Source organism: Rhinoraja longicauda, chromosome 29 (assembly GCF_053455715.1).
Source record: "Rhinoraja longicauda isolate Sanriku21f chromosome 29, sRhiLon1.1, whole genome shotgun sequence".
NCBI lineage: Eukaryota > Metazoa > Chordata > Chondrichthyes > Rajiformes > Arhynchobatidae > Rhinoraja > Rhinoraja longicauda.
The window spans coordinates 20,131,458-20,158,081 of NC_135981.1; the positions used below are offsets into that span (position 1 = coordinate 20,131,458).

General features: G+C 39.9%; 1 protein-coding gene across 1 annotated transcript in view; it reads right to left on the minus strand.

Annotated features, from left to right (window-relative positions):
• Positions 1–2,248: 2,248 nt before the first annotated feature.
• The window catches only part of LOC144607771 (pyruvate dehydrogenase (acetyl-transferring) kinase isozyme 2, mitochondrial-like), a 33,005-nt gene continuing 8,629 nt past the window's right edge, over positions 2,249–26,624 (minus strand). Inside the window, exons 3-11 of the mRNA XM_078424830.1 lie at positions 21,421–21,492; positions 20,307–20,491; positions 20,041–20,130; positions 14,521–14,598; positions 14,137–14,213; positions 13,086–13,184; positions 12,792–12,902; positions 11,593–11,706; positions 2,249–4,154 (exon numbers count right to left, since the gene is read on the minus strand). Coding sequence (XP_078280956.1) covers positions 4,011–4,154; positions 11,593–11,706; positions 12,792–12,902; positions 13,086–13,184; positions 14,137–14,213; positions 14,521–14,598; positions 20,041–20,130; positions 20,307–20,491; positions 21,421–21,492 — 970 coding nt within the window. The 3' untranslated portion in view covers positions 2,249–4,010. The remainder of the gene's footprint in view (positions 4,155–11,592; positions 11,707–12,791; positions 12,903–13,085; positions 13,185–14,136; positions 14,214–14,520; positions 14,599–20,040; positions 20,131–20,306; positions 20,492–21,420; positions 21,493–26,624) is intronic.

Below are 26,624 nucleotides of genomic sequence, written 5' to 3' on the forward strand. Positions count from 1 at the left end.
TTCTAAGATCTTCTATATTGACTTTCTAGTTATCTCTAAAGCTTTTATTCATCCACCACTCCATTAGACCCATGACAAAGACTGCCTTCTCCTCCTTGCAATTCTGGCACCGTAGTGACATTGAGACTCAGCAGCCCAGCAACTGCAGCAGATTCCACACTTTCAAACAACTAATTGCATTATTCAATTACAAACACAAGTTTGAACTCTGAACTTTTAGTGACTTTGCCATTCAAGGTACAGCATTTTTGTTTCTCTCCCCAGACTCCGTCCGCCCTGTCCTTACACCACCAGATTTATTGCCATTCCAGATTTCCAGCATCCACTGTATGTTGAGGCCCTCTGAGGGGGGCGCTGTAAACTGTTTATGTATGTGCTGTTATGTTTGTGTGCCATTGTATGTCCATTTCTTAGTACCTGAACTGATGTACAGCACTTTGGTCAACGTGGGTTGTTTTTAAATGTGCTATACAAATAAAATTGACTTGACTTGACTGCATAGTGATTGAAACATTCAATGATTTGATTGAAGTTCTTACTATGTTTTGCATATTCAGCACTGTACCAGGAGGATTTCTTGATTTGTGGGAAGAGTTGTATGAAGTTGTCCAGAGTTCAAAATGTTGAAAGGTGATTACCATAACTAATAAAAATTTGTGGGGTAGACCAAAACTTTATCTTTTGAGGATATATTAAAACAAGTTCCCGGCTACTTTAGTGTGAGATTATTAAGATCTTTTTTCATGAAAAAGAGTGTGAAATTTTGAACCTTTCAGAGTGTACACTTTGATCGGTTGACTTTACCCCTTCCCCTTGTTCTTAATCATTTTGCTTTTACTTTTGCTCAATCTGAATTAGTATTCTAGGTTTACCTATGCTGCTTAACATTTTATTTTAAGAACTCGTTGAACCAATAGTTGGCAGAGATTGGGTGTTTAATTTTTTTTTTTAACCTAGACTTGCATTTATGTTATTCTTACACCCTATAGATTCTGGTTAATTTTGCCACTTCAACTTATGGTATGTTTTTTTTTAAAATGAATAAAGATATCTAAAAAGTCTTAACATTTTGCAAAACCCCATTACAAACGCTAGAAACATTACTTAAAGTGCTTCAAATTAATTTTACTATATTACTTGTTAAATACATATGGGCAGGGGTTGAACATCATTCCTCATCTATTACTGCCAAGTTAGCCCTTCTTTATCCAATTAAGCAATTTGTTTCAAATTGCAAATGAAGTTTTAACTATGTTAAATGTACTGCCTAATTAAATCTCTCTGCTATCTTCATTTCCTTCCATTAGAATTGCAGTGTCTATTTTAGTATCAAAGGCAAATATGATTTTGAGAGATTTTTTAAAAAACTTGCAGCTATATTGCACACCAAAACAGTTCACAACTAATTATTTCTGAAACAGATCTTTAGTTTAATATATAGGCAAATGCTGCAGCAATTTGACACAAAGATTGGTGGCGTGATATATATGCATGACATGATCTGTTTTGTTGATAATGGTTGAAGGATAAACAATGGCTAGAACACTAGAACTCAAGCTTCATTAATTCAAATGTCAATTTTTAAAATGGGAATCTTGATCTAATAACTCATCCAAAAGACCTTGGTGCTGAATATGTTTTATTTATTCATTTGTTTTTGCGTTTAAAGTGCCACTAGCAAGGCAAGCAATTATTGGGCATCTCTAATTTCCCCTTGAATATACTGTGGTGAGCAACCATGTGAGGAGCATACTGGGATTTGGAGTCAAGCTCTTGGGCTAGATTCAATCACATATAAACTTGACCAAGGAAGGATGAAGCTTTCTGCCCTGAATGACAGTAATGAACTTTTTTTTAAAAAGGCAATCTGGTGTTACTTTGCTGTCATCAACAAGCTTAAGTGCTGTTGTTATACATCTTCAAGGTATACCCCTCCACCCCCCCCCCCCCCCCCCCCCGCCTAAGTGCTGTTGTTATACATCTTCAAGGTATAACATTATACCTCAACATTACACTCTTCATGTGTGCCATTCACACAATAAACATTAGAATTTATACTAGCGAAAATCCATTTTGAATTATTTGGCAGTGTTATTTCAGTCACCATCATTCAAAAAGGAACAACTGCATTGAAAGCTTTCAAACATTTTTTCCCATATGTAATCCTACGGAATGAAACGGTATCTGCAAATTGAATATAATCGCAAAATACATTTTAAATAATTTTATTTAGAAATGATTTTTGATAGTGCATTTTTCAACCATATTTGAACAATCTTAAAGGTTAACAGGAGTTTAAACAATTACGATCTTAGTTTGTCAGGTTGAGCATGATTCTATTTTCAGTCCATGTATAACATTGATGTACACAAATATACAATAGTAAATTCAGAGCCAAAAATAATCAGTTAGTGTTCATGTATTACAAAATTGGTTTAGAAAATAAACACAAATAAGCTTTATGCTTGACACTTAAAGTTCAGCAGATAGATTAAGAAAAGCTCTTAATAAATGCTTCACAATTTGAAAGGCAGATGATTCACTTTTTACACCAATGTAATAATCTTTGGAACATTATTTAAAGCACATATACAGTCACATAAGAATTAATATACAAATAAACATGTAGCACTTTACTATATTAAAAATAATTTTGAAATAGGATAGAGGAAATTTTGCAGCTAAAAGTATGCAGAGGAAGAGAGTTTTAGAGAGCAGATTTCCAGGCAGCAGGTAAATAGTAAAAAAATTGGCACATTTAATTCAATTGTGTTCAATTATCTTTCTTGCAGATGCATTTCCTAGATCATAATTCCCTGCTCAGCAGGTGGAAATGGGGAGTGTTGGGAGAAGGGAGGCAGGGTTGGGAGCTTTTTGAAAAAATGGCTGAGAATATAAAGGAATCATTACTTCAATTATACATGGTATGGTCTGAATATTCTTCTTGTTCCCATGTTAAGATGATTACCTGATCTTGGAAAAAAAATCTAACATATCAAAATGGAGAGGCAAGGTCAGTAGTGGATGCAGTTAAATCACGGATAGCATTATCATAAAGATATGCTGAGGTGATTCAGCCAATGCCTCTACAAATGAAAGAAATTGACAAGGAAAATAGTTCCTTCTTGCTAAATAATGCAGTATAGAAAGGTAATCATGTCATGAAAGTTAGGCAAATCCACTTTACCTCCAAAAAATTTGAAAGACAGAATCATGCCTCAAATTATCATTACTGAGTATTTATGCAACAGTGGAAAGACATAAAAGTTAGAATTAATGTTGATATGGTTAACAGAAACAACAGAGCGAGCTTGACAGTGTGAATGCCATATGCTTGTTCCTATGCTTCAGATCCTATTCCTAACATTACAGTGCAGGGCAAGAACCTTTCATGATCACCCATCTTCAGGACCAACTAACCATTTAATACAACACACCTAAAAAAATAGTTAACTTTAATAATACAATCATATTTACCACTTGGGATTTCAAAGCTACTTTTGTGTTACTGGCACTTAGAGGAATAGCAGAAAGGGGAATTAAATCATATTTCAATTGTCATTTTTAATGTTTCTTTGTAATACGTAGGACAAAAATCTGAAGTTCAACAGTGGTTTTCCTCATAGATAAAAGTCCAGTCCTCCCTGGCGGTCCTGCTAACCAGACCACTATCCCAATGTATCAACACTGACGTTTGAATAGGACCCAGAGTGTTTGCAATTGGGTTTGCTAATCTTGGAATGCATTCACATGTTTACAGTGCCACCATTTTCTCCCTCTTTCTACGTAAGCATGGTCTCCTTGGATAGCAATATTTAAAAAGGGACAGTGTCAACTGAAAATTGATCACTCAAGGAGATCACATACTTCTATAATCCCCTCTATTCTACTGTTCTCTGCAAAGAACCATGCTGTATCTAAAATTCACATTATGTGGCTGACTGTCATATCAAATGGACATTGAACTCCATTTATTCTTTTTCATTTCACTGAACTGGTGACTTTGAGCATCAATGTTGAATCTTGTGTACAGCCAAGTTCTTTGGATCACTACTAGGTATACACCAATCGTCAGCCTCGTGGTTATGCTGGTAGTGTCGCCAGGCAGATTTGTTATAAACCGGTAGCCTTTCTACCGAGTCTTTTGATAGAGCCTGAAAAACAAATAGACAAACACCGAGAGTGAGCATGCAAATATAATAAACATTCGGATGAGACACCAGGCTTGAAATGAAAAAAAAAATGGATTGTTGCATTTTGTAACAAAAGTCTCATATCAAATTTTGAGAACACAACAGAAAAAAACCCCAATGTGCTGGCTTTGGTGACTTTCTTTGAGAAAGGAAATGTAATCAGTCTATTCCTCTTGGTCTCTAAAGCAGTAAATGCTTGATGACTGGATAAATGGGACGAGTTGAGGGAGTGAAACTGGTTGGTATCAGGAATGCAATGAGTGATATTTGAAGCAGTAGATGCACAACTGGCATGGTTAAAACGTATACTCTATCCAGAAGGGCTTCTGCCCGAATTAGTTCAGAGGTGGACAGGCACTAGAAATGTTTAAACATAGGGCCAAGCATGAGGAAAAGGTGGATTCAGTGAAATAACATTTAGGATTAAAGGCCAAAGGACCTAGATTTTGTGCAGAAGTGTAGTAATCACAAGAAGATTATGAAGTAACTCCATTTCCCTTTTTTTTCAAAACTCAAACATCAGATAGCACAATGCAAAAAACACCTCCATTCTAAACTACGAACAATCTTTATTTAACGGAATTGAGCATAACATTTACCCTTTTCCCCCCATCAGTCCTCTGTTTTCCCACTGTTGCTCAGTAGACATGACATCGATGAACGAATACCAATACTACTTCAAACCTCTAACAAGCATCCACAAATAAACCTCTTTAACCTATGGCAGGAACATCAGCCAAACACATTGCCTGCCACTATCAATCTGCCACAGGGCCAAGCTGTTATAGTATTCTGAATGGTATTCCGAATTGTTCTGAATGGTACCCTAGTCCCATAACAAGTGGTTGGAAATTAAACAAACTCCTCTGGCAAGTCACTCAGTTCAAATGCAATCTAACACAGGCAATAATCACTGGGATTAGCAAATTCATACAACCAGTAAAGGAAGAAAAAAAGGGCTCTGTAGCTATAAAGCAGCCATGTTGGTCCAAAAGAAGAAGTCATTGTTGGTCTGGCACAATCTAATTGTCTCCAGATGCAATGTGATTGCTGCCAAATAGGTATCTCGAATATATCAGCAAGATTTCCTCTCTCATTGCAGATGAGCTGAACATCTTTTGTTCTGATGCATTTTCAACCCAATGCGGATTTCATCAATGGCTCACTGCAGTATGAGGAAGTCTGTAATTCTAAATCCTACTGCATGCACTATCTGCTATGTCCATATTCAAGGCAATATTCAAATTTGCAGTTTCAACCTGGAAGGGATGATGGAAAGAAATTAAGGACAAACAGCAAGTCAAATTTCCCCTGCAAGTCGATTGTCGCCCCAAGCCCATGTCCTTAGAAAATAGAATTCCACGGCAGATCAGAATCTTTTGCTTAAAATAAAAATTTTGGTTTTATGTTGATGGTTCCCCAAAGCCAGGCCTCTGGCTAACAGCCAACCCCCTTCCTGCAAATTGGCAGACTTTGCAAGACCCTCTTCAATTTCCTCCTACTCATTTCATGTTAGAATGAACAAAGCTCCTGCATCATTTACCCACAGAAGAGGCTATTAAAGACTGGTCAAGTCCACCAAATACTGAGTTCTGCTATCACAAATCCTTAAGACTTAGTCATCCACGCTAAATATCACTAATTAATAACCCAAAGACAAAATACTTCCAATGTAGCAAATCTGAAATAAAGTGCAGAAAATACTGGAAATCCTCCGGTTAGGCACATTTGTCAGAGGGAAACAAGTGTAAACATTTCAATGACCTTTGAACAAAAATCCAGCCTGTTCCAAAAGTCATCGAACCAAAACAGAAGTTGCTTTTCTCCACGGATGCACCCAGTCTGCTGAGTTTGGAGTTTTTAAAATAGAACGTGGCTTTTAATTTACTGCTCAAAGATCAGTGTACAGACATTGGTCACCTATTAACTAAAAATCATATCTTATTCTTTGGTATCAGATAACTACACTGACAGTTACTATCAAATCTGGAGAAGAGTCCTGACCCAAAACATCACCTATCCCTTTTCTCCAGAGATGCTGCCAGACCCGCTGAGTTAATCCAGCACTTTATGTCTATCTTTGATTTCCCAGTTACTTTCCTTGAACATCTTAAATGCAATTTAACAGAAATAAGATGCATTTTGGATCATAAAAGCTCACATTTTCTAAATTCTTTGAGATACTTTCCTAATATACAACCAACACAGATGTCTCCATAGAATGCATATTCTGGACATATACTTAACTGGACTAGGCCCTGTATTCAATTCTATTCAATTACATTTGAATAAACTATGATACCATCAAAGATAAATTTATAAAGTGGAATCTTTCTCAACCTGCAGGAGGAATGAGTTGGAATCATTTGACCTGACAAGATTATCTCTTTGCAGAGAAGGTTACCAAAGTAAAAACATATCAGAAGCTAATTCCTGTACCATTTAGGAATGTGTTTATTGGGGTGCAAGGAGACAATGCTAGGCATTTGGAACACAAGATCCAGCAAGCAAGTTGAGTGTATTGCAGATGTCTATCAGAATGTCTCAACCAACACCTTCCTAATTCAGTCCCGAGCCTGACTGCTACAGAAATAATTAGTGCAGACTTTTCCCAGTTTTGCCATCCTGCTTTTACCAATTAATTCAATAAAATTCCCTTGGGCTGCAAAAAGGACACATAACTGCCTGTTGTCTTCTAGGCCCTTAAAAGACTTACTTAAAGGTCACATTGGTGGAATATAATATAGAGAGACATGATTATCCACTTTGGTAGAAAAAAATAGAAAAGGTGTGTATTTCTGTTAGGTGCCAATGGATCGAAAGATATTCAGAGGAACACGGCTGTCCTTGCAGAAGAAACAATAAAAGTTAGTATGCAAGTTCAGCAAGCAATTCGGAGCAAATGTATTTTTTTAAAAGAGATACAGCGTGGAAACAGACCCTTCAGCCTACCAGGTCCGCACCGATCAACTATCACACATTCACATTGGTGCTATCCAACGTACTATCCTAGAAGCCTGCACGGTTTTGGAATGTGGGAGAAAATCGGAGCACTCGGGGAATACCCACATGGTCACAGGGAGATCATACATACTCGGTAAAGGCCGAACCCATAGTCAGGATCGATCACGGGTTTCTGGCGTGTTAAGGCAGCGCTGTGCCATTGTGCCACCCAAGCTTTGTTGGTTTGTATTACAAGCCAATTTGACTGCAAGAATTAAGATACCCTGCACCATTTACATAGGACCCTAGTGAGAACACAACTAGAATATTATGCCCATGTTTGTTGTCTCTACCAAAGGAAACATCATGTTTGCCTAAATTGATGTGCTTGAAATGATCACTTAATTGATTCATGAGATGGTATGTCTGTTGATGGGAAGTGATTAAGCAAACAAGGCATACATTCAGAATTAAAGAATAAAAGATTATCTCATTACAAAATTCTTACAGGGCTCAGAGTAAACAGAGTTAATGTTTCTCCCAGCTGGAGCAAATACAATCAAGGATTAATGTCTCAAAATAAAGGATCAACCATTCAAGACATAAATCACTTGAAATCTCATCACCCAGAGGCTGATAAATCTTTGGAATTGACAATCAAACAGTGCTAGGGAAGCTCAGTTGCTGAGCAGTTAAATAGACATGGACAAATTTTTAAAAGATATTCACAGAATCAAGGGATGTAGGATTAGTGCAGAAAGGTGGCCTGCACATATTCCATACTCCTCCACGTGACTATCCAAAAGTCTCTTAAATGCCACTATCATCTGCCTCCGCCACTATCCCTGGAAGCATGTTTCAAGCACCCACCACCACTTTCTGTGTAAAAAACATGCCCCTCACATCCCCTTTAAACAGTTTGTAATGTGGCAAGTAGAGTTGCATGCAATACTTCAAAATTTGACCTAACAAAGTCCGATAAAGCTGCTTCATGACTTCCGAAATCTTATAGTAAATGCCCCAACCAATGAAAGCAAACATATTATATGCCTTCTTTACCATTATCTACTTCAGCTGCCTCTTTCAGGGAGTTCTGGACTTGGATCAAAAATCCCTCTGCAATGATGTATGTTTACCAAAGTTATTCGCAAACATTTAAATGCAAAGTTTCAGTCATTGACCTGGGGCTTCACTGCTTTCCTTGACACTTACAGAAAGCCATTGTGACAGTGCATGCAATGACAGGGCAGCTAGTCTCCTGGAAGACTGCATGGACAACAATGGAAGAAAATAAGGCGTCCAGGGTGTAGGCAATCATCAAATCTCACAAGAACAAGATCTACCCCAATAACAGGCAGCATGCAAGCTTCTGATTAAGTTAGGAAATAGTGTGCAAAGTATTTTCTGAATAATATTGATATACAGTGAAATATACAAGAACATGTCCTACAAATATATAACTGCTGAGATCCACACATTCACAGGGTTAGTAATGTAAATTCTAATTAAATAAAACATACAATCCTAATCAAAGTTTCTCTTGATGGGCACCCTTAGGAATGTCGTAAAAGATGGACAAATGGCATTCATCATAATCCAAGTTATTAAAATCCAAATCAGTATGGATAATTGTCAGTTATAAATCAAACATATCCCATTGGAAAAGAAAAAGCTTAGATTAAGGATTTATTAACTTTTGCATGGGTTCCAGTAGCTTATATTCAAACCACATTAACAATAGACAATAGGTGCAGGAGGAGGCCATTCGGCCTATTCAATGTGATCATGGCTGATTATTCTCAATCAGTACCCCGTTCCTGCCTTCTCCCCATACCCCCTGACTCTGCTATCCTTAAGAGTTCTATCTAGCTCTCTCTTGAATGTATTCAGAGAATTAACCACCTTGCTTAAGTCAACACCCAATAACCACAACCCAGGAATCAGTTGCACACATCTGTCAAGATAGATAGAGCTTTCCCAGAGAACTATGGGACAGTTTGAGCAAAAGTTTAAGGATCACAAACGTAACATAGGCTAAATTAAGTAGTTTCATTGATTAAATTAAATTGAGTGCTATCCACAACTACTACACAAAAATGTCAAAATTCTGATATTTCTAGAATCAACCTATCGTTTCATACCATCTTACAGAATACAGAGCTTTATTTGTCATTCGGTACCAAGGTACCGAACGAAATTACATAGCAGTCACACAAAAAAAAAGAACACAAGACACATGACCCCAACACAAACGTCCATCACAGTGACTCCAAACACCCCTTCACTGTGAATGAGGCAACAAAACTTCCACTCTCTTCCCCACGCCCACGGACAGACAGCTCGTCCCCGACCGACGTGCACAGTCCCCGCAAGGGGATGGGAGTCCCCGCGGCCGAGCCGCACCGGGCGCTGAAACGTCCCGCGGCTGAGCCGGGCGATTGAAGGCCCCGCGGCCGAGCCGCACCGGGTGCTGAAATGTCCCGTGGCCGAGCCGGGCGATGGAAGGCCCTGCGGCCGTACCGTGCGCTGCTAAGTCCCGCGGCCGAGCCGCGCCGGGCGATGGGAGTCCCCGCGGCCGAGCCGCACCGGGCGCTGAAACGTCCCGCGGCTGAGCCGGGCGATTGAAGGCCCCGCGGCCGAGCCGCACCGGGTGCTGAAACGTCCCGTGGCCGAGCCGGGCGATGGAAGGCCCTGCGGCCGTACCGTGCGCTGCTAAGTCCCGCGACCGAGCCGCGCCGGGCGATGGAAGGCCCCGCGGCCGAGCCGCACCGGGCACTGTTAAGTCCAGCGGCCGAGCCGCACCGGGCGATGGAAGGCCCCGCGGCCGAGCCGCACCGGGCGATGGAAGGCCCCGCGGGCGATGGAAAGCCCCGCGGCCGAGCCGCACCGGGCACTGTTAAGTCCAGCGGTCGAGCCGCACCGGGCGATGGAAGACCCCGCGGCCGAGCCGCACCCCGTGCCGTGAGGAAGAGACCTAAAAAAGAAAGGTTTCCCCCACCCCACCCCCCCCACATACACAGCCAAAAAACAAAAACAAAAACCATCCCAACACCGACACACAACAAAAAAAAAGGAAAAAAAGACGAACAGACTTCTAGTGCAGCTTTCTCGGACGTGCTCTATCCCACTTCTAACCTGCATCCCAGTTTGCACCTTGCTTTCTTGATCTCCAGACACATACTTCCTCGATTTTAAAAAAATGCATATCGACTCTATTACTATTTTCTATAATTTCTTCTCTATGCTCATTTAGCCTACTACTACTCCCCAACACCTAAAAAACACTGCTGAAACAAACCTTTTCAGACAGAAGGGTCCTGACCCGAAACACGATCTGTCCAGTTCATTCCACAGATATTGCCTAACACACCAAGTTCCTCCTGCAGCTTGTTTTTTCTCCTCCTCAAGAGTCCAGTACCCAGTCTCTCGAGCCTCCACCAAAAAAAATTCTCATCTTCTTTCGATCATATATTTCTGCCGCTTCTTGTAGTTCTAAAAGCTGGTTTTATTCTTTCAGTTTCATCTTCATGTCAAACATAGAGCTACTGATTGAACTACAATTCTGAAATTGACCCATATCCCATGGCAGATATTACTTTACTAATTTTTCACTCCTGTCAAAAACATAGCACTAACAAATTAGCACTTTGCATACTTTGTCACTAGGGCTACAGCACTAGTAATACAGTTAATCTTGCAGCACACATATTTAAGACTACAGGTGCACCCGGTTTACGATGCTTCGACTTCCGATAATTCGACTTAACGATGGTGCAAATGGCAGCGACCCGCAGCTCGCTTCCAGCCACTGGATCAGGTGTATTTAATGCATTTCGACTTACGATATTTTCAGTTTGCGATGGGTTTCTCAGAATGTAACCCCATCATAAGTTGAGGAGCACCTGTATAATTACATGGTACTTGAGGTTTTTAAATTTGTTAGTTAAATAGTGGTCCATTTTATATTTTTCAATTAAATCCTGCTTTGGTTAAGATGTAGCAGATGCATCTAAGGCTGCAGTTTCAAGCCACACACGAGAGACGTGCACATTATCCAGTCTAAAAGCACAGTATTGTATGAAAGTGTACTCGATTGCCAGAGCTGCTATCTTGCAGAAACCAAATTAATCTCTTGGGTAGATGCAAAACATTCCGAGGTATCATATATGCCAGGAAAATAATTCTGCTGGCTAATATTCAACTCTTTACCAACATTATGAAAGTAGATAATTCAATCATTTTTCTGATTGCTTTAGGAGGGATAATGCCTTATGTACACCAAGCAACGTTTACAGCATCCAGAGCCTTTGAAATGTTACATCAATAAAAGTATTTTCCTATTTTAACCAAAATAATTCAATCATCCATTTAAAAATATGTTGTCACATTGTGTTCTGATAGGGGAAGAATAACAGAATGCTTTATTCAAAATTTCCCAAGCAGATTATACGCTTACCTTTAGGTAAATAACTGCATCTGTCCCATAACCCTCCATTGAATAGAGCTGAAGGTCTCCTTGAAAGTACTTGGCATAAAGTCTTGAAATCGGCAGCCCATAGCCAAAACCGGCCTAAAAATAGGAAAATATTGGATAAGAAGATCATATTTATTCATTCGGGGGCGTGGCTGTGTTCTGCAGCTGCGGCTCACCGGCAGTCTCTCTGTCTTTTTTTTGTTTTTTTGTCTATTGTCATCGTTTAATGTACGTTTTGTTCTATTTTTAACTCTGTGTATGTGGGGGGATGGTGGGGGGGTGGGGGAAACCTTTTTTCTAATCTCCTCCTCAACGGAGATGCGACCTTTACCGTGTCGTATCTCCGTTCGCGTTATGGCCTAACATCGTGGAGTCGGCGGCTTCCAGCTGGGATCGACCTTGAAGACTCCGGTCGCAGGGCCTGGACTTACCATCTCGGAGGCTTTGGCCGTGGGCCCTGCAGACCGCAACATCGGGAGCTCGCAGGTCCCTGGCTGGCGACCGGTTTTTGGGAGCTCCAGCCGTAGCAACTTCGACCGCCCCGAAGCGCGAGGTACGATCGACCCGCTCGCAGGCCCTTCATCGCCCTGCGTGGCTCGACCGCAGCACTTTCCATCGCCCGGTGGGGGCTCAGGACCTTCATCGGCCTGCTCGGCTCGGCTCGGCCCTGGGACTTTCCATCGCCCGGTGGGGGCTCAGGACCTTCATCGGCCTGCTCGGCTTGGCCCTGGGACTTTCCATCGCCCCGGTGGGGGCTTCATAAAGTTGGGAGCCTCGATCACCTCGAGGCACCACGGGAGAAGAATGAGGAGGAGATAAGACTTTTCTTTGCCTTCCATCACAGTGAGGGTGTGCCTAGAGCAATCACTGTGATGGCTGTTTGTGTAAAAATTGTATCTGTGTGTCCTGTGCTTTTTGTTGTCTACTGCCGGACCCTGACGTGAGAGGACTCTGGCGCTGTTTATTCGCCGCTTCTCCGTTAGGATAGTTTGTCTGTTTGTTTTTATGTTATGATTGTTTTTGTAAAGCGCTTTGAGCTTCTGGTAAGGCGCTATATAAAATAAATGCTTATTATTATTATTATTATAAACGTCAGGATTCACTCATTGGTGAAAGTACCAGTGCATATTTTTTTACATTTCACATAAAGTGTACAAGGTAATATGTAAATAAATACTTACCAATGGTGCACCTCCAGAACTTCCCAAGTGAGGTGTGGGAGCTGTGCTGTACATGTAACTGAACAACCGGTCTATCTTACTCAAGGGGACACCACCACCTTTGTCACTCATCTATAATAACAAAAATGAAAAACAAGAGTCATTTTCTATTAAATGGTAAAAGTCTAATACATGATCAAAATTCCACATCTAATAAAAACAATAAGGTTCCAGAATTGAGAGAATGTAGTTTCAGAGAAACAGTTTTAAAAAACTTAACAAAGTGTGTCAGTAGAATTTGAATTTTTTTTTTACCTTTATCGTGACATCTTCTCCACCCAGTGAAACTCTTACTTTAATGGGTGGAAGACTTGGACTTGATTCGTGATTTTCCACAGTAGCTCTCATGGCATTCTTGAATGTAAAAATACTGCATTTTACTAATCAACTGCAGGACAGGCACCACAGCAGTGCTACATAGAAACTGCTTAAAAACCTATAGATAACAACTGTGCGATGAATGATGTTTAAAATTTATTTCATAAAACTACTAATTGTACAATGCAATTTGTATTATCAATGTTACATATGTAGGAAACAATATTTCAAGAGAATTAATGGATTGTTCACTGTGGTACATGCAGGATTAATACTAGTGTATCAAGGTTGATGACCAATCCAACTCCCACTGCACCAATAAAAATGTAATAACTTAAATTCAATTATGCTGATTTGCAAGTGGAAGTCACATCTTTGGAGTGCAGTATTCTATTAGTAACTTATCAATCACATGATACAAAGTCAATGAAAGTTTGTTAACCCCTGAAGCAAGCCAGTATAAGAGTCCATCTTGGTTCCTGTTCTTTTCACAGCTCTTCCTGTTTCCTCATTTTCATCACATACATAGCTGTTGCCAACCTACTGCAGTTTAATTTTCATTGAAAGGGATTTAATTAAATTTGAGAGCTTCCACGTAATTTTACCACAAACTACTTTGTACACACTAGAATACAGTAGTCTGCTATAAGATTGAAGGCTAGGGTGATCAAGTTTGCCAGATGTCGTGTGTTAAGAGTCTCAGTGAAATTTAGTAATTTAGCATCAAAGTATCATTATTCCTAATGTGTATATTAAAAAGGATGATAAATCATAGATAAAATAGACAATGAACAGTGTCAACTCATAAATTTAATAAATTGACAAGGAATCAAACGGAACTCGCAAGAAATTCACAATGTTCACTACTTCTACTAAAATTGGGTGTGTTTTCCTACATAAGAGCTAAATTACAAATCAATTACGTTTAATAGTCCAAGACATGGCAATAGTACAATTTCAATTGTTCATATAACAGCTTGTTGCTTACCTTGAAAAGTTCAAACAGCATGTGGTAGAGATGTGATGGCACATAAACGATATGGACTGCTCCTGAACCACTTACAGCTGCAATAACAATTATAATTTACCAGTTTCCTTTCCAAGAAAGTCACAATCTCACAAAATAACAATCAATTGGCATGCACCAACCACAGACAATAATAAAGAAAAATGGCAAGGGTAAAAAGGGCAATTCCACATCTGCGCAATGGTGAGAAAAGTATTGATCTAAACACAAGACCTCAGGATAAGCAAAGCACAAATCTTCAACATGCATTTTTTTTAAGGAACAATCTCATAGGTCCTGATTCGCCAAATGGTCAATAAATTTAACACCCTGGGAACTGATATAAAACAACCCATGATACCTTACCATTGTGTTGGTCCACTTCTAGTGTGGGAGAGTCCAGATAATATTGGTCACAAAGCAGTTTGGCAGTTTCATATGCATCTAAGAACAACAAACCAATACTTAGTCATGGCAATTATTTATGCAAAAATGCAGTTGGCAATATTCAGCTTTATGCAGAGATTATTCACTAATTAAATTGGGCAGTTGCTCACTGAATACAGCCTAAAACTAACAATCGTCCCAGTGGAAACTTTTTAAAAAACAGCTGGAAGAATTATTTGTGACGATGCTCTGCACATTCTTAAAGGGTTTCGATCATATTGGCCACAGACATCCCTTACCATAAACTAAAAAGCAAAATATGGTATTGCTACACCGCAAATTATTAAATGTGTGTTAAAATTATTATAAAATAATATTAAATTATTAAATGTGTTTTATGATACTTGGTAACAGAACACAAAATGGAAATCTACGACAGATAAAATGTTACAATCCTCATTTTAGCTACAAGCTCGGAGAAAATAGGAAATGCAGCTTTAAACAGAAAGGCTTGCCAGCTGGCTGTTGAAACATGTTGAAACAAAGGCCACTGAATAAAATCAACAAAATCCATATCCACATAGCTTTTACCGACTGCTTATATGAAACAAAATCTGCTTTGGTGAAAGTTCAGATGATAACTACCACCTTCCTACCTGGTAATAAAAAGAGAAAGGCAAGTAATTTTTAATCGTTAAAAACCAATACTGTGATCACTTTTGTTTTATCAAAAGGAGAATTAGTTTTATTTTTTAGGGGAAAAAATGATGCTAACCACAATACAAGATTCCGATAAATATTAATTAAATTGGCCTGCATTGTGCATGCCAACAGAAAAAAAATGTTTTTCTTGTTGCAAACATTTACCAATTTAATTGACAGCAACATCCAGTTTTCTCTAGTTTGCAAATCTGTAGATCTGACAGTTGCTGCTCGTGATTCGCTGCTAGGCTGTGGTACATTGACAGGCTTTTCAAGCACTTTAATTTAAGATTTTAAATTTGTGGTGTTTATACCTCTCCAGAAAATACTATGACAGATTATCTGAGATGCAAATAACTTTAGATTTGAATGGACAGGAAACCCCACAAGAAAAAAAAAAGATTACAGTTTAAGCAAAAGTGTAAAAAAAAATTCAATGTTATTAAATTATTTTGAATTTTAGAAAAGGCATGGGTCTGGCTTTAAATACTTACATTGTTCTAAACGCAGAAGCATGACTTCGCTCATAGCCATATTTTGCTTTTTATTTTATTGTATGGGATGTCTGTGGCCAATATGATCAAAACCGTTTGACATTGTGCAGAACATCATCACAAATAATTCTTCCAGCTGTTTTTAAAATGTTTCCACTGGGATGATTGTTAGTTTTAGGCTGTATTCTTCAGTGAGCAATTGACCAATTTAATTAGTGAATAATAAACATACTTCTACTTCGATTAATGATATCAGATATTAGTCATAACAAAACTACAATCTAAGATTAAACATAATCATGTTAACAAACCTACTGCGATCCAGATACTAAAAATCACTACTTGTGAATTACAGTGCCCTCCATAATGTTTGGGACAAAGACTTAACATTTATTTATTTGCCTCTGTACTCCACAATTTGAGATTTGTAATAGAAAAAAATAACAAGTGGTTAAAGTGCACATTTCAGATTTTAATAAAAGCTTTTTATATATTTTGGTTTCACCATGTAGAAATTACAGCTGTGTTTATACATAGTCCCCCCCCATTTCATGGCACCATAATGTTTGGGACACGTGGCTTCACAGGTGTTTGTAATTGCCCAGGTGTGTTTAAATGCATCCTTAATGCAGGTATAAGAGAGCTCTCAGTGCCTAGTCTTTCCTCCATACTTTCCATCGCCTTTGGAAACTTTTATTGCTGTTTATCAACATGAGAACCTAAGTTGTCCCAATGAAAGTCAAAGAAGCCATTATAAGACTGAGAAACAAGAATAAAACTGTTAGAGACATCAGCCAAACCTTAGGCTTACCAAAATTAACAGTTTGGTACATCATTAAGAAGAAGAGCATTGGTGAGCTTACTAATTGCAAAGGGACTGGCAGGCCAAGGAAGACCTCCACAGCTGATGACAGAAGAATTCTCTCCATAATAAAGAAAAATCCCCAAACACCTGTCTGGCAGATCAGAAAAACTTCGGGAGTCGGTGTGGATTTGTCATTGACCACTGTCCGCAGAAGACTTCATGAACAGAAATATAGAGGCTACACTGCAAGATGCAAACCACTGGTTAGCCGCAAAAATAGGATGGCCAGGTTACAGTTTGCCAAGAAGTACCTAAAAGTGCAACCACAGTTCTGGAAAAAGGTCTTGTGGACAGATGAGACAAAGATTAACTTATATCAGAGTGATGGCAAGAGCAAAACATGGAGGAGAGAAAGAACTGCCCAAGATCTAAAGCATACCACCTCATCTGTGAAACACAGTAGTGGGGGTGCAATGGCCTGGGCATGTATGGCTGCTGAAGGGACTGGCTCACTTATCTTCATTGATGATACAACTGCTGATGGTCGTAGCATAATGAATTCTGAAGTGTATAGACACATCCTATCTGTTCAAGTTCAAACAAATGCCTCAAAACTCATTGGCCGGCGGTTCATTCCACAGCAAGACAATGATCCCAAACATACTGCCAAAGCAACAAAGGAGTTTTTCAAACCTAAAAATTGGTAATTTCTTGAGTGGCCAAGTCAATTGCCCAATCTGAACTCAATTGAGCATTCCTTTTATATGCTGAAGAGAAATCTGAAGGGGACTAGCCCCCAAAACAAGCATACGCTAAAGATGCCTGCAATACAGGCCTGGCAGAGCATCACCAGAGAAAACACCCAGCAACTGGTGATGTCCATGAATCGCACACTTCAAGCTGTCATTGCATGCAAAGGACATGCAACAAAATACTAACCATGACTACTTTCATTTACATGACATTGCTGTGTCCCAAACATTATGGTGCCCTGAAATGGGGGGGGGGGGGGGGGGGGGGGGGGAGTATGTATAAACACTGCTGTAATTTCAACATGGTGAAACCAAATTGTATAAAAATTGCCTTTATTAAAATCTGACAATATGCACTTTAACCACTTGTGATTTTTTTCTATTACAAATCTTAAATTGTGGAGTACAGAGACAAATAAATAAATGATGGGTCTTTGTCCCAAACATTATGGAGGGAACTGTATGTGGAGACAGAAGAGACTACAGATATTGGAAACTGGAGCAGACTGCTGGTGGAGGAACTCAGCAGTTCAGGAAGTATCTGTAAAGGAAAAAAGGCAGTCGACGTTTCAAGTTGAGAACTTGCATCATAATTGAATGTTAAGGGGAGATATCCAGTATAAGAAATAAGGGGGAGTGGTGGGGTTGGATCCGGTGACAACTTCTTCCAGATGAGGAGGGTTGGATGCGCAGATTAGCTAGGTGGGGGAGGGAAGTGTTGAGATAGTGACAGATGGTAGGAGACAAATGGAGAAAGCAAAAGACTGCAGATTATGGAGTCTAATGTAAAGATGATGAATTGAACTTGCTAAGGGAGGGATCTTGTGCAAATAGGATCCATGAGGGTAGGGATAGAAGACTCAGTGGGGTGATAAGCAGATGGAACCATGGGGGTGGCTGAAAGTTACCCATTTTCCAACGCTGGATATCAGTCGCTTTGCCTCCACTGAGGCAGCCTGACCTGCCAAGTTCCTCCAGCAGCTTGTTTTTTATGAATTGTTTTACATGCAGAACACATTGTCATCTGTAGACAGTGACAGCCAGAATGATGTTCAATGTTCATGCATTTATACCTACTTCGATGATAATTTAGCGCAAACATCTAAATTTATCTTAAGGACGCGAGAAAGAAAATAGTACGAGTAATCTAAATGGCTTCACATGCCTGCCCAGTCATTCAATAAGATTATGGCAGATCCTATCTTGACACCAGATTTTCTTTCATGTTTGTTCCTCAAATCCTAACTTAGCCATTGACCCAAAGTTGATCTAGCATTGCTTTGACCATATCCCATGATTCATTACCCACAGCTCTGCAATATGGAATTCCAAAGATACATAACGATTGGAGAGAAATTTCTGCTTGTCTTAAATAAGCCATCCCTCATTCTGAAACTGTATCTTGGAGATCTAGCTTCTTTATTTAACAAACATCTTAGATCCTACTACTGTCAAGCTCCCCAATTCTTCCATGTTTCAATAAGATTATCTATCATACTTATGAACTCCAAAGCCTCTAGCTTCAGCCTACTTGAGGATGACAAATACAAATAGAAATATTATCCAAAATTCCAATGCTGACATTTGCAAATTCCAAAATACTGAATTTAAATGTGACACTAATATGTAACTAAATAATGCCACCCATATCATTACACGATCAGTGATACCAACAGTCGGGGAACATCAATCAAACATCAGCAGGGAAACCATCACAGACTATTTACATTGGTCACCACCAACCACCCTGATCAGTTGTAACTGATCCATTGCAAATTTCAAAATAGAAAATTACCAAGGGAAAGATTCCCACAATCATTTTCCTTTAAAATACAATCAAAGTCACAACAGAATATTTCTGTTCATGAAGTCTTCTGCGGACAGTGGTCAACGACAAATCTACAGTTGATTCCTGAAGAGTGTTTCTGATCTGACTGAATGGTGTTTGGGGATTTTTCTTTATTATAGAGAGAATTATTCTGTCATCAGCTGTGAAGGTCTTCTTTGGCCCACCAGTCCCTTTGCGAGAGGTTCGATAGTGGTAGGGCCCGACCCTTGGGAGCCGCCACAACGTGATTTTTTCTATTACAAATCTCAAATTGTGGAGTAGAGAGGCAAATAAATAAATGATGGGTCTTTGTCCCAAACATTATGGAGGGCACCGTACAAACTAGACAAGGAATATGTGGGCACCTTTTAACCAATTGAAACTCAAATTGGATTCTAGCGATTTTTTGAACAAAAACAAATCAAAAAATAGGTTGTATTGTCAAACGGTTGCAAACACTGATCTATTGTAGAGCACATGGTTTGCTGTAAGTTGCAGTAACCTGGCACTAAAACCAGGCCATTGACATACACCTTGCTACATTTGCTTCACAATGAGAAACTTTTTTGATTCAAAGTTGGAGACTAGCCTCTGATGTTTTGAGCTATTTTTCTCTTTATCAGCTATTTTAGGTAAATGTCATTTTGGTGTGTATGGGAGCTTTCTCTATAAGTCATCTGTTGAATTTCCTATCACTGTGAAACGCTCTACAGGTACTTCATTACCTGCAAAGTGCCTAGCAATATTTTGATTGCTATATTTTTTAAATAAAAATATATATTTTAATTTATATTATAAAACATTCCACTGAATTTGAAAAGCAGATCAATAGGGATCCTGTTTATAGATTTCAACTCACCAGGGTCATTTGTAACTCTTAAGAAAATTCACTAACTGGGGAAAAAGGAAACCACTTACCTCTAACAACACCAACAACTTCAGAGTCAGGATCAATACTGCCTATATGCTTTGGGTGGGCCGGATTTGTTGTGCCATCAAAAATTAGTGCTGAAGGGAGGTAAAAAATGTGTTTATCTATCTGACACAAATAGGATCATGAAAATAAAACATACAAGACAAAATTCACAGATGTCCAACACGCTTCACTGTTCAATACTACTGCAGGTCAATGTTTCATTTAAACAATTCTATTAAGCATGGCCCCTTTGAAATTGGTGACTTACTATGTTGATTGATGAGCATTCGAATAGAAATACGGCTCATGTAGAATCGATCCAGAAAGTACTGCACATTCTGACTGGTGACACTATCTTCACAAAATGATTCTTTGTACTCAATCACACCTTGAGCCATGGTAGGAACAACATCATTGTGCCTATTCCTGATTGTGATTAATGCACCTGTAAAACTAAAAATACACATAAAATATGAAACCTTGCTTTTTATGGTACAACAATCTTCTCAAACACTAATTATCTGCGTCAGATTAGATCCTTATTAAATGCAACCATATTTTTGGAAGTCAGGTTTTGCAGAATAACATAAAGTTGGCTGTTATGTACCTTGATAGTTGTCCAAAATTTTTAGTGGTATTTCATCCCCCCAAATCTCCCAGGCAATTAACATGTTGAACAATTTTGTAGGAAAATAACTGCAGATGCTGGTACAAATCGAAGGTATTTATTCACAAAATGCTCAGCAGGTCAGGCAGCATCTCAGGAGAGAAGGAATGGGTGACGTTTCGGGTCGAGACCCTTCTTCAGACTGATGTCAGGGGGGGCGGGACAAAGGAAGGATATAGGTGGAGACAGGAAGATAGAGTGAGAACTGGGAAGGGGGAGGGGAAGAGAGGGACAGAGGAACTATCTGAAGTTGGAGAAGTCAATTGAACAATTTTAATACTGGAAAACATTAAGAATGAAAAAGTGGGAATACACTGCAGTAAATCATTCAAGTGGTGATATTGCTCTAAACCTCAAGCTGGATTTCTGTAATTAACTATTCACTTCCATCCTTCACAATCACATTAGCAAGTCATTATTTAAAGTGCTTTGGGTCTTTAATGTACTGTTTCAATGCTATCCAATAGAACTAGTACAAATCTTACTCGTTATTCACATTTTACATATTTTAGAATGCTCCCTACAGCCCCAACTATTAACAGCAAAAAATAACAATTAAGGCTTTTGATTTCACAACCTAAGTGCATGCACGTTCACAAGGTTCATGAAACAAGCCTCCAATAAACTGCAAATAGCTGAATATTTTGACAAGAAAAAACAATAAGCAATTAACAACTATAAACAAAGGATTATATATATATTTTAAAACACACACCCTGATAAAACACGGTGATCATTGGGGTTCCGATTATAAAACTCAAGAATATCCAAGAGACTTTGGACGTACCTAAATGAAAAGAAAACATTATTAAGTTCTGATTAGAATAACTATTTCACATAATACTTTTTTAATGAATTCCTACAGAAAACAACCAATTGAGTTGAAAAACATGCACTTATTGGTTACAATAACAATGGATTACCAATTCTGATTTAATAAAGAAATGTTTATGACTGATCTTCTGAAAATTAATTTCCTGAAGGAAGCCCACTATTATTTTCCCTTCACCTCAATAGCATACATAGGAGTTCAAAATGATTTTATGATCTTTTGCGTGTTAAATACAGATGGAGAGATTAACATAAGTTGACTTCATATTAGAGTGTCAAATTGAACAAACCAGCCAGTTTCTGAAGCGCAAATGCAGATTTGTTTTTGAACAAACTATTGTGTTTACAGGAGGTCGGCTGTGCATTTACAATGGTGAAATTTTACTCGGCACTAACAGGAAATTTGTTGAAAATATTACAGAACTATTAACTGTCAATGGGAGCAAGTCCAACTCAATGAGATTTTGAAAAAAATAACTGTCATGAGCTCCCATTGGATATGCTTTGATGAAAAGAACGAAACACTCACTGAAGAACAGTGCATCAGCCATACCTAAATAAATGTTTTAAAGGATATATGGTAATAAATCAGCATTCTGACCGATTTTACTCAGCCCAGAGGGGTAAACATGAAGAGGTTCAAATGCCAAACAATTAAAAAACAAGAATGGACTGCTGTTTGGCATTTGTATACATACATCCTCTCCAAACTCATCACCTGTATCTTAACCGTATTTCCCTTTGCAACTCGATCCTTGACTTCCTCTTACGCGGACCTCAATCAGTGTGGATCAGCAACAATATCTCCTCTTTGCTGACCATAAACAAAGGTTCACCTCAAGGCTACATGCTTAGACCCCTGCTCTACTCTTTACACCCTTGACTGTATGGCTAAGCCACTGCGCCAATGCCATTTCCAAATTCGCTAATAAATCGCTAATAAGTGTTGGCAAAATCGCAGATGGCAATTAGACACCATTTTGGAGAAACAGAACACTCAGCTGAATGGTGCTGCAATAACTACCTCTACTCAAAGTTAAAAAAAACTTTTCAATGATTTTAGAAATGGAAGTCAGGAGATAAAGCACCAGTGTGCATTAGTGGGTTGGCAATGGAGTGCATTAGTAACTTCAAATTTCTGGACGTTAGCATCTCGGATGACCTGTTCTGGGCCCAGCATTAGATGTAATCATAAAGCTAGCATGCCAGCGCCTCTACTTTCCGAGAAGTTTAAAGAGATTCAGCATGTCGCAAAATACTCTAGCAAACTTCTACAGATACACCGTAGAAAGTATCCTGACTGGTTGCATCATGGCCTGGTATGGTAACTCCAACACAGCAATGCAAGAGGCTGCAGACAATGGTGAACTCAGCAGGTCCATTGCAGGCAGTCCTACATGAAGTGCTGCCTCAAGGAAGCATTTATAATCAAGGATAACATCAATGCAGGCCACATCCTCTTCTCGGTACTACCTTCGGGTAGGAAATACAGAAGCCTGCAGTGGCGTATCTAGGGTATAGCACGTGTCCTGGGCACCACAGAGCAGTTTCTATTAAAGCCAGACAAGCCATCCTCGCTGAGGATGGCTGTTTTCTAACATGTAGCAGCATGAGTGTAATGGAAAATAGTTTGCAAAGTATTGAGGGGGGAAACGATATATCCTAATAAATATCGCGAGTAGTTGTATTTAAACAATTGAATACCACTTGCACCAAATCAGTCTACGATTCCGCGTCCCCGTTCCAATTCCGCATCTAATGCAGCCGAGCACAAGCTTCACATTTAATCAATTTTGTTTTGCGTCCCCAACCAAGTGAATATTAGATTGCAGTATTGCCTTGCAACAAAGGAGCAATAAATGCCATACCCCTTTTATGTACCTTTGGTGCTCATGATAACCATGCATTTGGTTTATAGACAATATAATTTCAGTGCTTGCCATAGGCGCCATGTTCCGTAGATACACCACTGGAAGCCTGGGCACCCACACTACCTGGTTTAGGAATGGAACACTACAGACCAGCTCTTGTGCTACCATGAACTGTTTTTCCCGAATTGTTTTGTAAAAATGTATTCTTTTTGCAGTCATTTCCTTTACAGTCTTATATAATTTTGTTATTGTGTGATGCTGCTGCAAGCAAGATTGTCTTTATACCTGTACCTTTACTTCACTTTGGACTCGAAGAGTTGAAGATGGTGCCTGAAATGCAGCCACTCTTGTGTACTGACTCAGTGGTCCACTATCTTACTCTTGTACTTCAATGATTGTGCTTTATGTATAATAGGATTGGCACTGAATTGTATGCAAAACAATAATTTCACTGTTTTATGCAAAACAATAATTTCACTGTACTTCAGTACATGTGACAATTAAGCACCATTGATGTGATAAGCTCAAATTGACACAAATTAATTTTCTCCAAAACAAACCATTTGATTTTTTTAAATTCAGGCAAAGTAACTGCAAAGGCACAAAGAATGTGATAGACAGGAATTTTGACCAAGGTATTATTTTTTGTTTTATATTGCTAGCCAATGTACAATCACTGGAAAATAAAATGGAGGACTTAAGGTCAAGGCTGCTTTACCAAAGGGAGCTGAGGGAATGCTCGGTGTTGTTTCAGAGACATGGCTCACCCCCAGCTCCCCAGACTCAGCCGTCAACCTGAAGGTTTCTCCATCCATCGTAAAGACCAAACACAGGCATCTGGGAAAGGGAGAGGTCTGCTTCATGGTCAACTCTTTGTGGTGCTCAGACGTGGCAGTTCTGTCCTGCTCTCCGCACTTGGAACATCTGGCTGTGAAGTGCCGCCCTTTCTACCTCCCGAGGGAATTCACCTCCATCACCCTGACCGGTCTACATCCCACCCCAGGCAGATGTCCATCTAGCATTGGAGGAGCGGCACACCGAGGTCAACAAGCATCAGACAAGGCTTTTACCACCATAGCCAGGGACTTCAACAAAGCCAACTGTTGTGTATTCATGCCAATACACAGTGTTGCAACTCATAGTTTTATTTGTGCTTAAGTGGAGGTAACAATAAGTGCTATCGTCTTCAGTCTGGTCGCGGTCTGCCTGGAAGGCAGCGACCGGCAGCGTACATAGTCAAGGTGGGAGTGAAGATCCGAACTGGATCGTGTGTGGAATGTGCAGCTTGCATAGTGAATGTGATGCTATATATATATAGTGAAGGTGAACTAGCATGCACAATCTACACCAACCTGAAAAAAATCACTCCCAAACTACCACTAACATGTCGCCTGCAGCACCAGAGGATTAAACACCCTTGACCACTGCTATACGACCATCAAGGATGCCTATCACTCCTTCCCTCGTCCTCACTTTGGGAAATCTGACCATTCAGCAGTGCTGCTTCTTCCTGCACACAGGCAGCAACTGAAGAGCGCACCCCCAGAGGTGAAGTCTGCACAGAGCTGGTCTGGGGAGGCAGAGGAACAAATACAGGACTGCTTGGAATCAGCAAACCGGGCAATGTTCAAGGACTCGGCAATGGACCTGAATGAATATGCCAGTCGTGACAGACTTCATAAGGTAATGTGTGGAGGACTGTGTTCCTACAAAAACCTTCCAAATGTTTCCTAACCAGAAGCCTTGGATGAACTAGGAGATCCACATTCTTCTGAAGACCAGATAGACATAGACATAGAAAATAGGTGCAGGAGTGGGCCATTCCGCCCTTCAAGCCAGCACTACCATTCAATATGATCATGGCTGATCATCCAAAATCATCCAAAAACCCGTTCCAGCCTTTACCCCATATCCCTTAATTCCTTTAGCCCTAAGAGCTAAATCTAACTCTCCCTTGAATACATCCAGTGAATTTGCCTCCACTGCTTTCTGTGGCAGAGAATTCCATAGATTCGCAACTCTCTGGATGAAAATGTTTTTTCTCACATCAGTCCTAAATGGCCTACCCCTTATTCTTAAACTGTAAACCCTGGTTCTGGACTCCTACAACATGGGGAACACTTTTCCTATATCTGGTCTGTCCAATCCATTAAGAATTTTATATGTTTCTATAAGATCCCCTCTCATCCTAAATTCCAGTGAATAGAAGCCCAGTTGACCCATTCTTTCATATGTCAGTAGGATGGTACTTTGAACTACCAGCAAGTTGATGATACTCAATCCTCAGTGTGGACCTTCTCTCAGAACCTCCATTCTGAGATAATCCCATTAGTCAGCACATCAGGACAGCTTTAAATTGTGTGCAGATGGTAAAGGGGCTCCTCAACCTACGATGGGGTTACATTCCGAGAAGCCCATCGGAAACTGAAAATATCGTAATTCGAAATGCATTGAATACACTTGATCACGTGGCCGGAAGAGAGCTGCGGCTCGCTACGGGTCGCTGCCGTTTGCACCATCGCAAAGTCAAAATATCGCAAGTCGAAGCATCGTAAGTCGGAGAGCATCTGTAGTGATCCTGGGCATTCAGGTCTGGTGACGCAGAGGCCAATAAGAATTGCAGATACGATCTTGGCAAGGCCATCAAAAAGGTCAAAAGGGACTTCCGCTCAAAGCTGGGGGATGGGGCGGATGTTCAGCAACTGTGGCAGGGTTTGAATGCCATCACCTCCTACAAGGCAAAACCAGGAGGCAGCTCAAGCGACAGCAAAGCATCACTCCCTGATGAGCTCAATGCGTTCTATGCACACTGTGATAGGGAGAACACTGATGTGCCTTCCCGAGCCCCAATACAGTCAGAGAGGCCGACGTCAGAAGATCATTCAGGGGGGTGAACCCTCGGAAAGCACCTAGACCTGATGGTTTACCCAGTCGAGTTCTCAAAACCTGTGCAGACCAACTGGCTGGAGTTTTTGCGGACATTTTCAACCTCTCACTACTGAGGTCTGAGGTTCCCACCTGCTTTAAGAAGAGCAAGGTGACGTGCCTCAACGACTACCGGCCAGTGGCACTAACGTCTGTGGCGATGAAGTGCTTGAGAGGTTGGTTATGGTGGATATCAACTACCTCAACAAGAACCTCGACCCACTAGTTTGCCTACCGTCACAACAGGTCGACGGAGGATGCGATCTCACTGGCTCTCCACTCCGCACTGGAC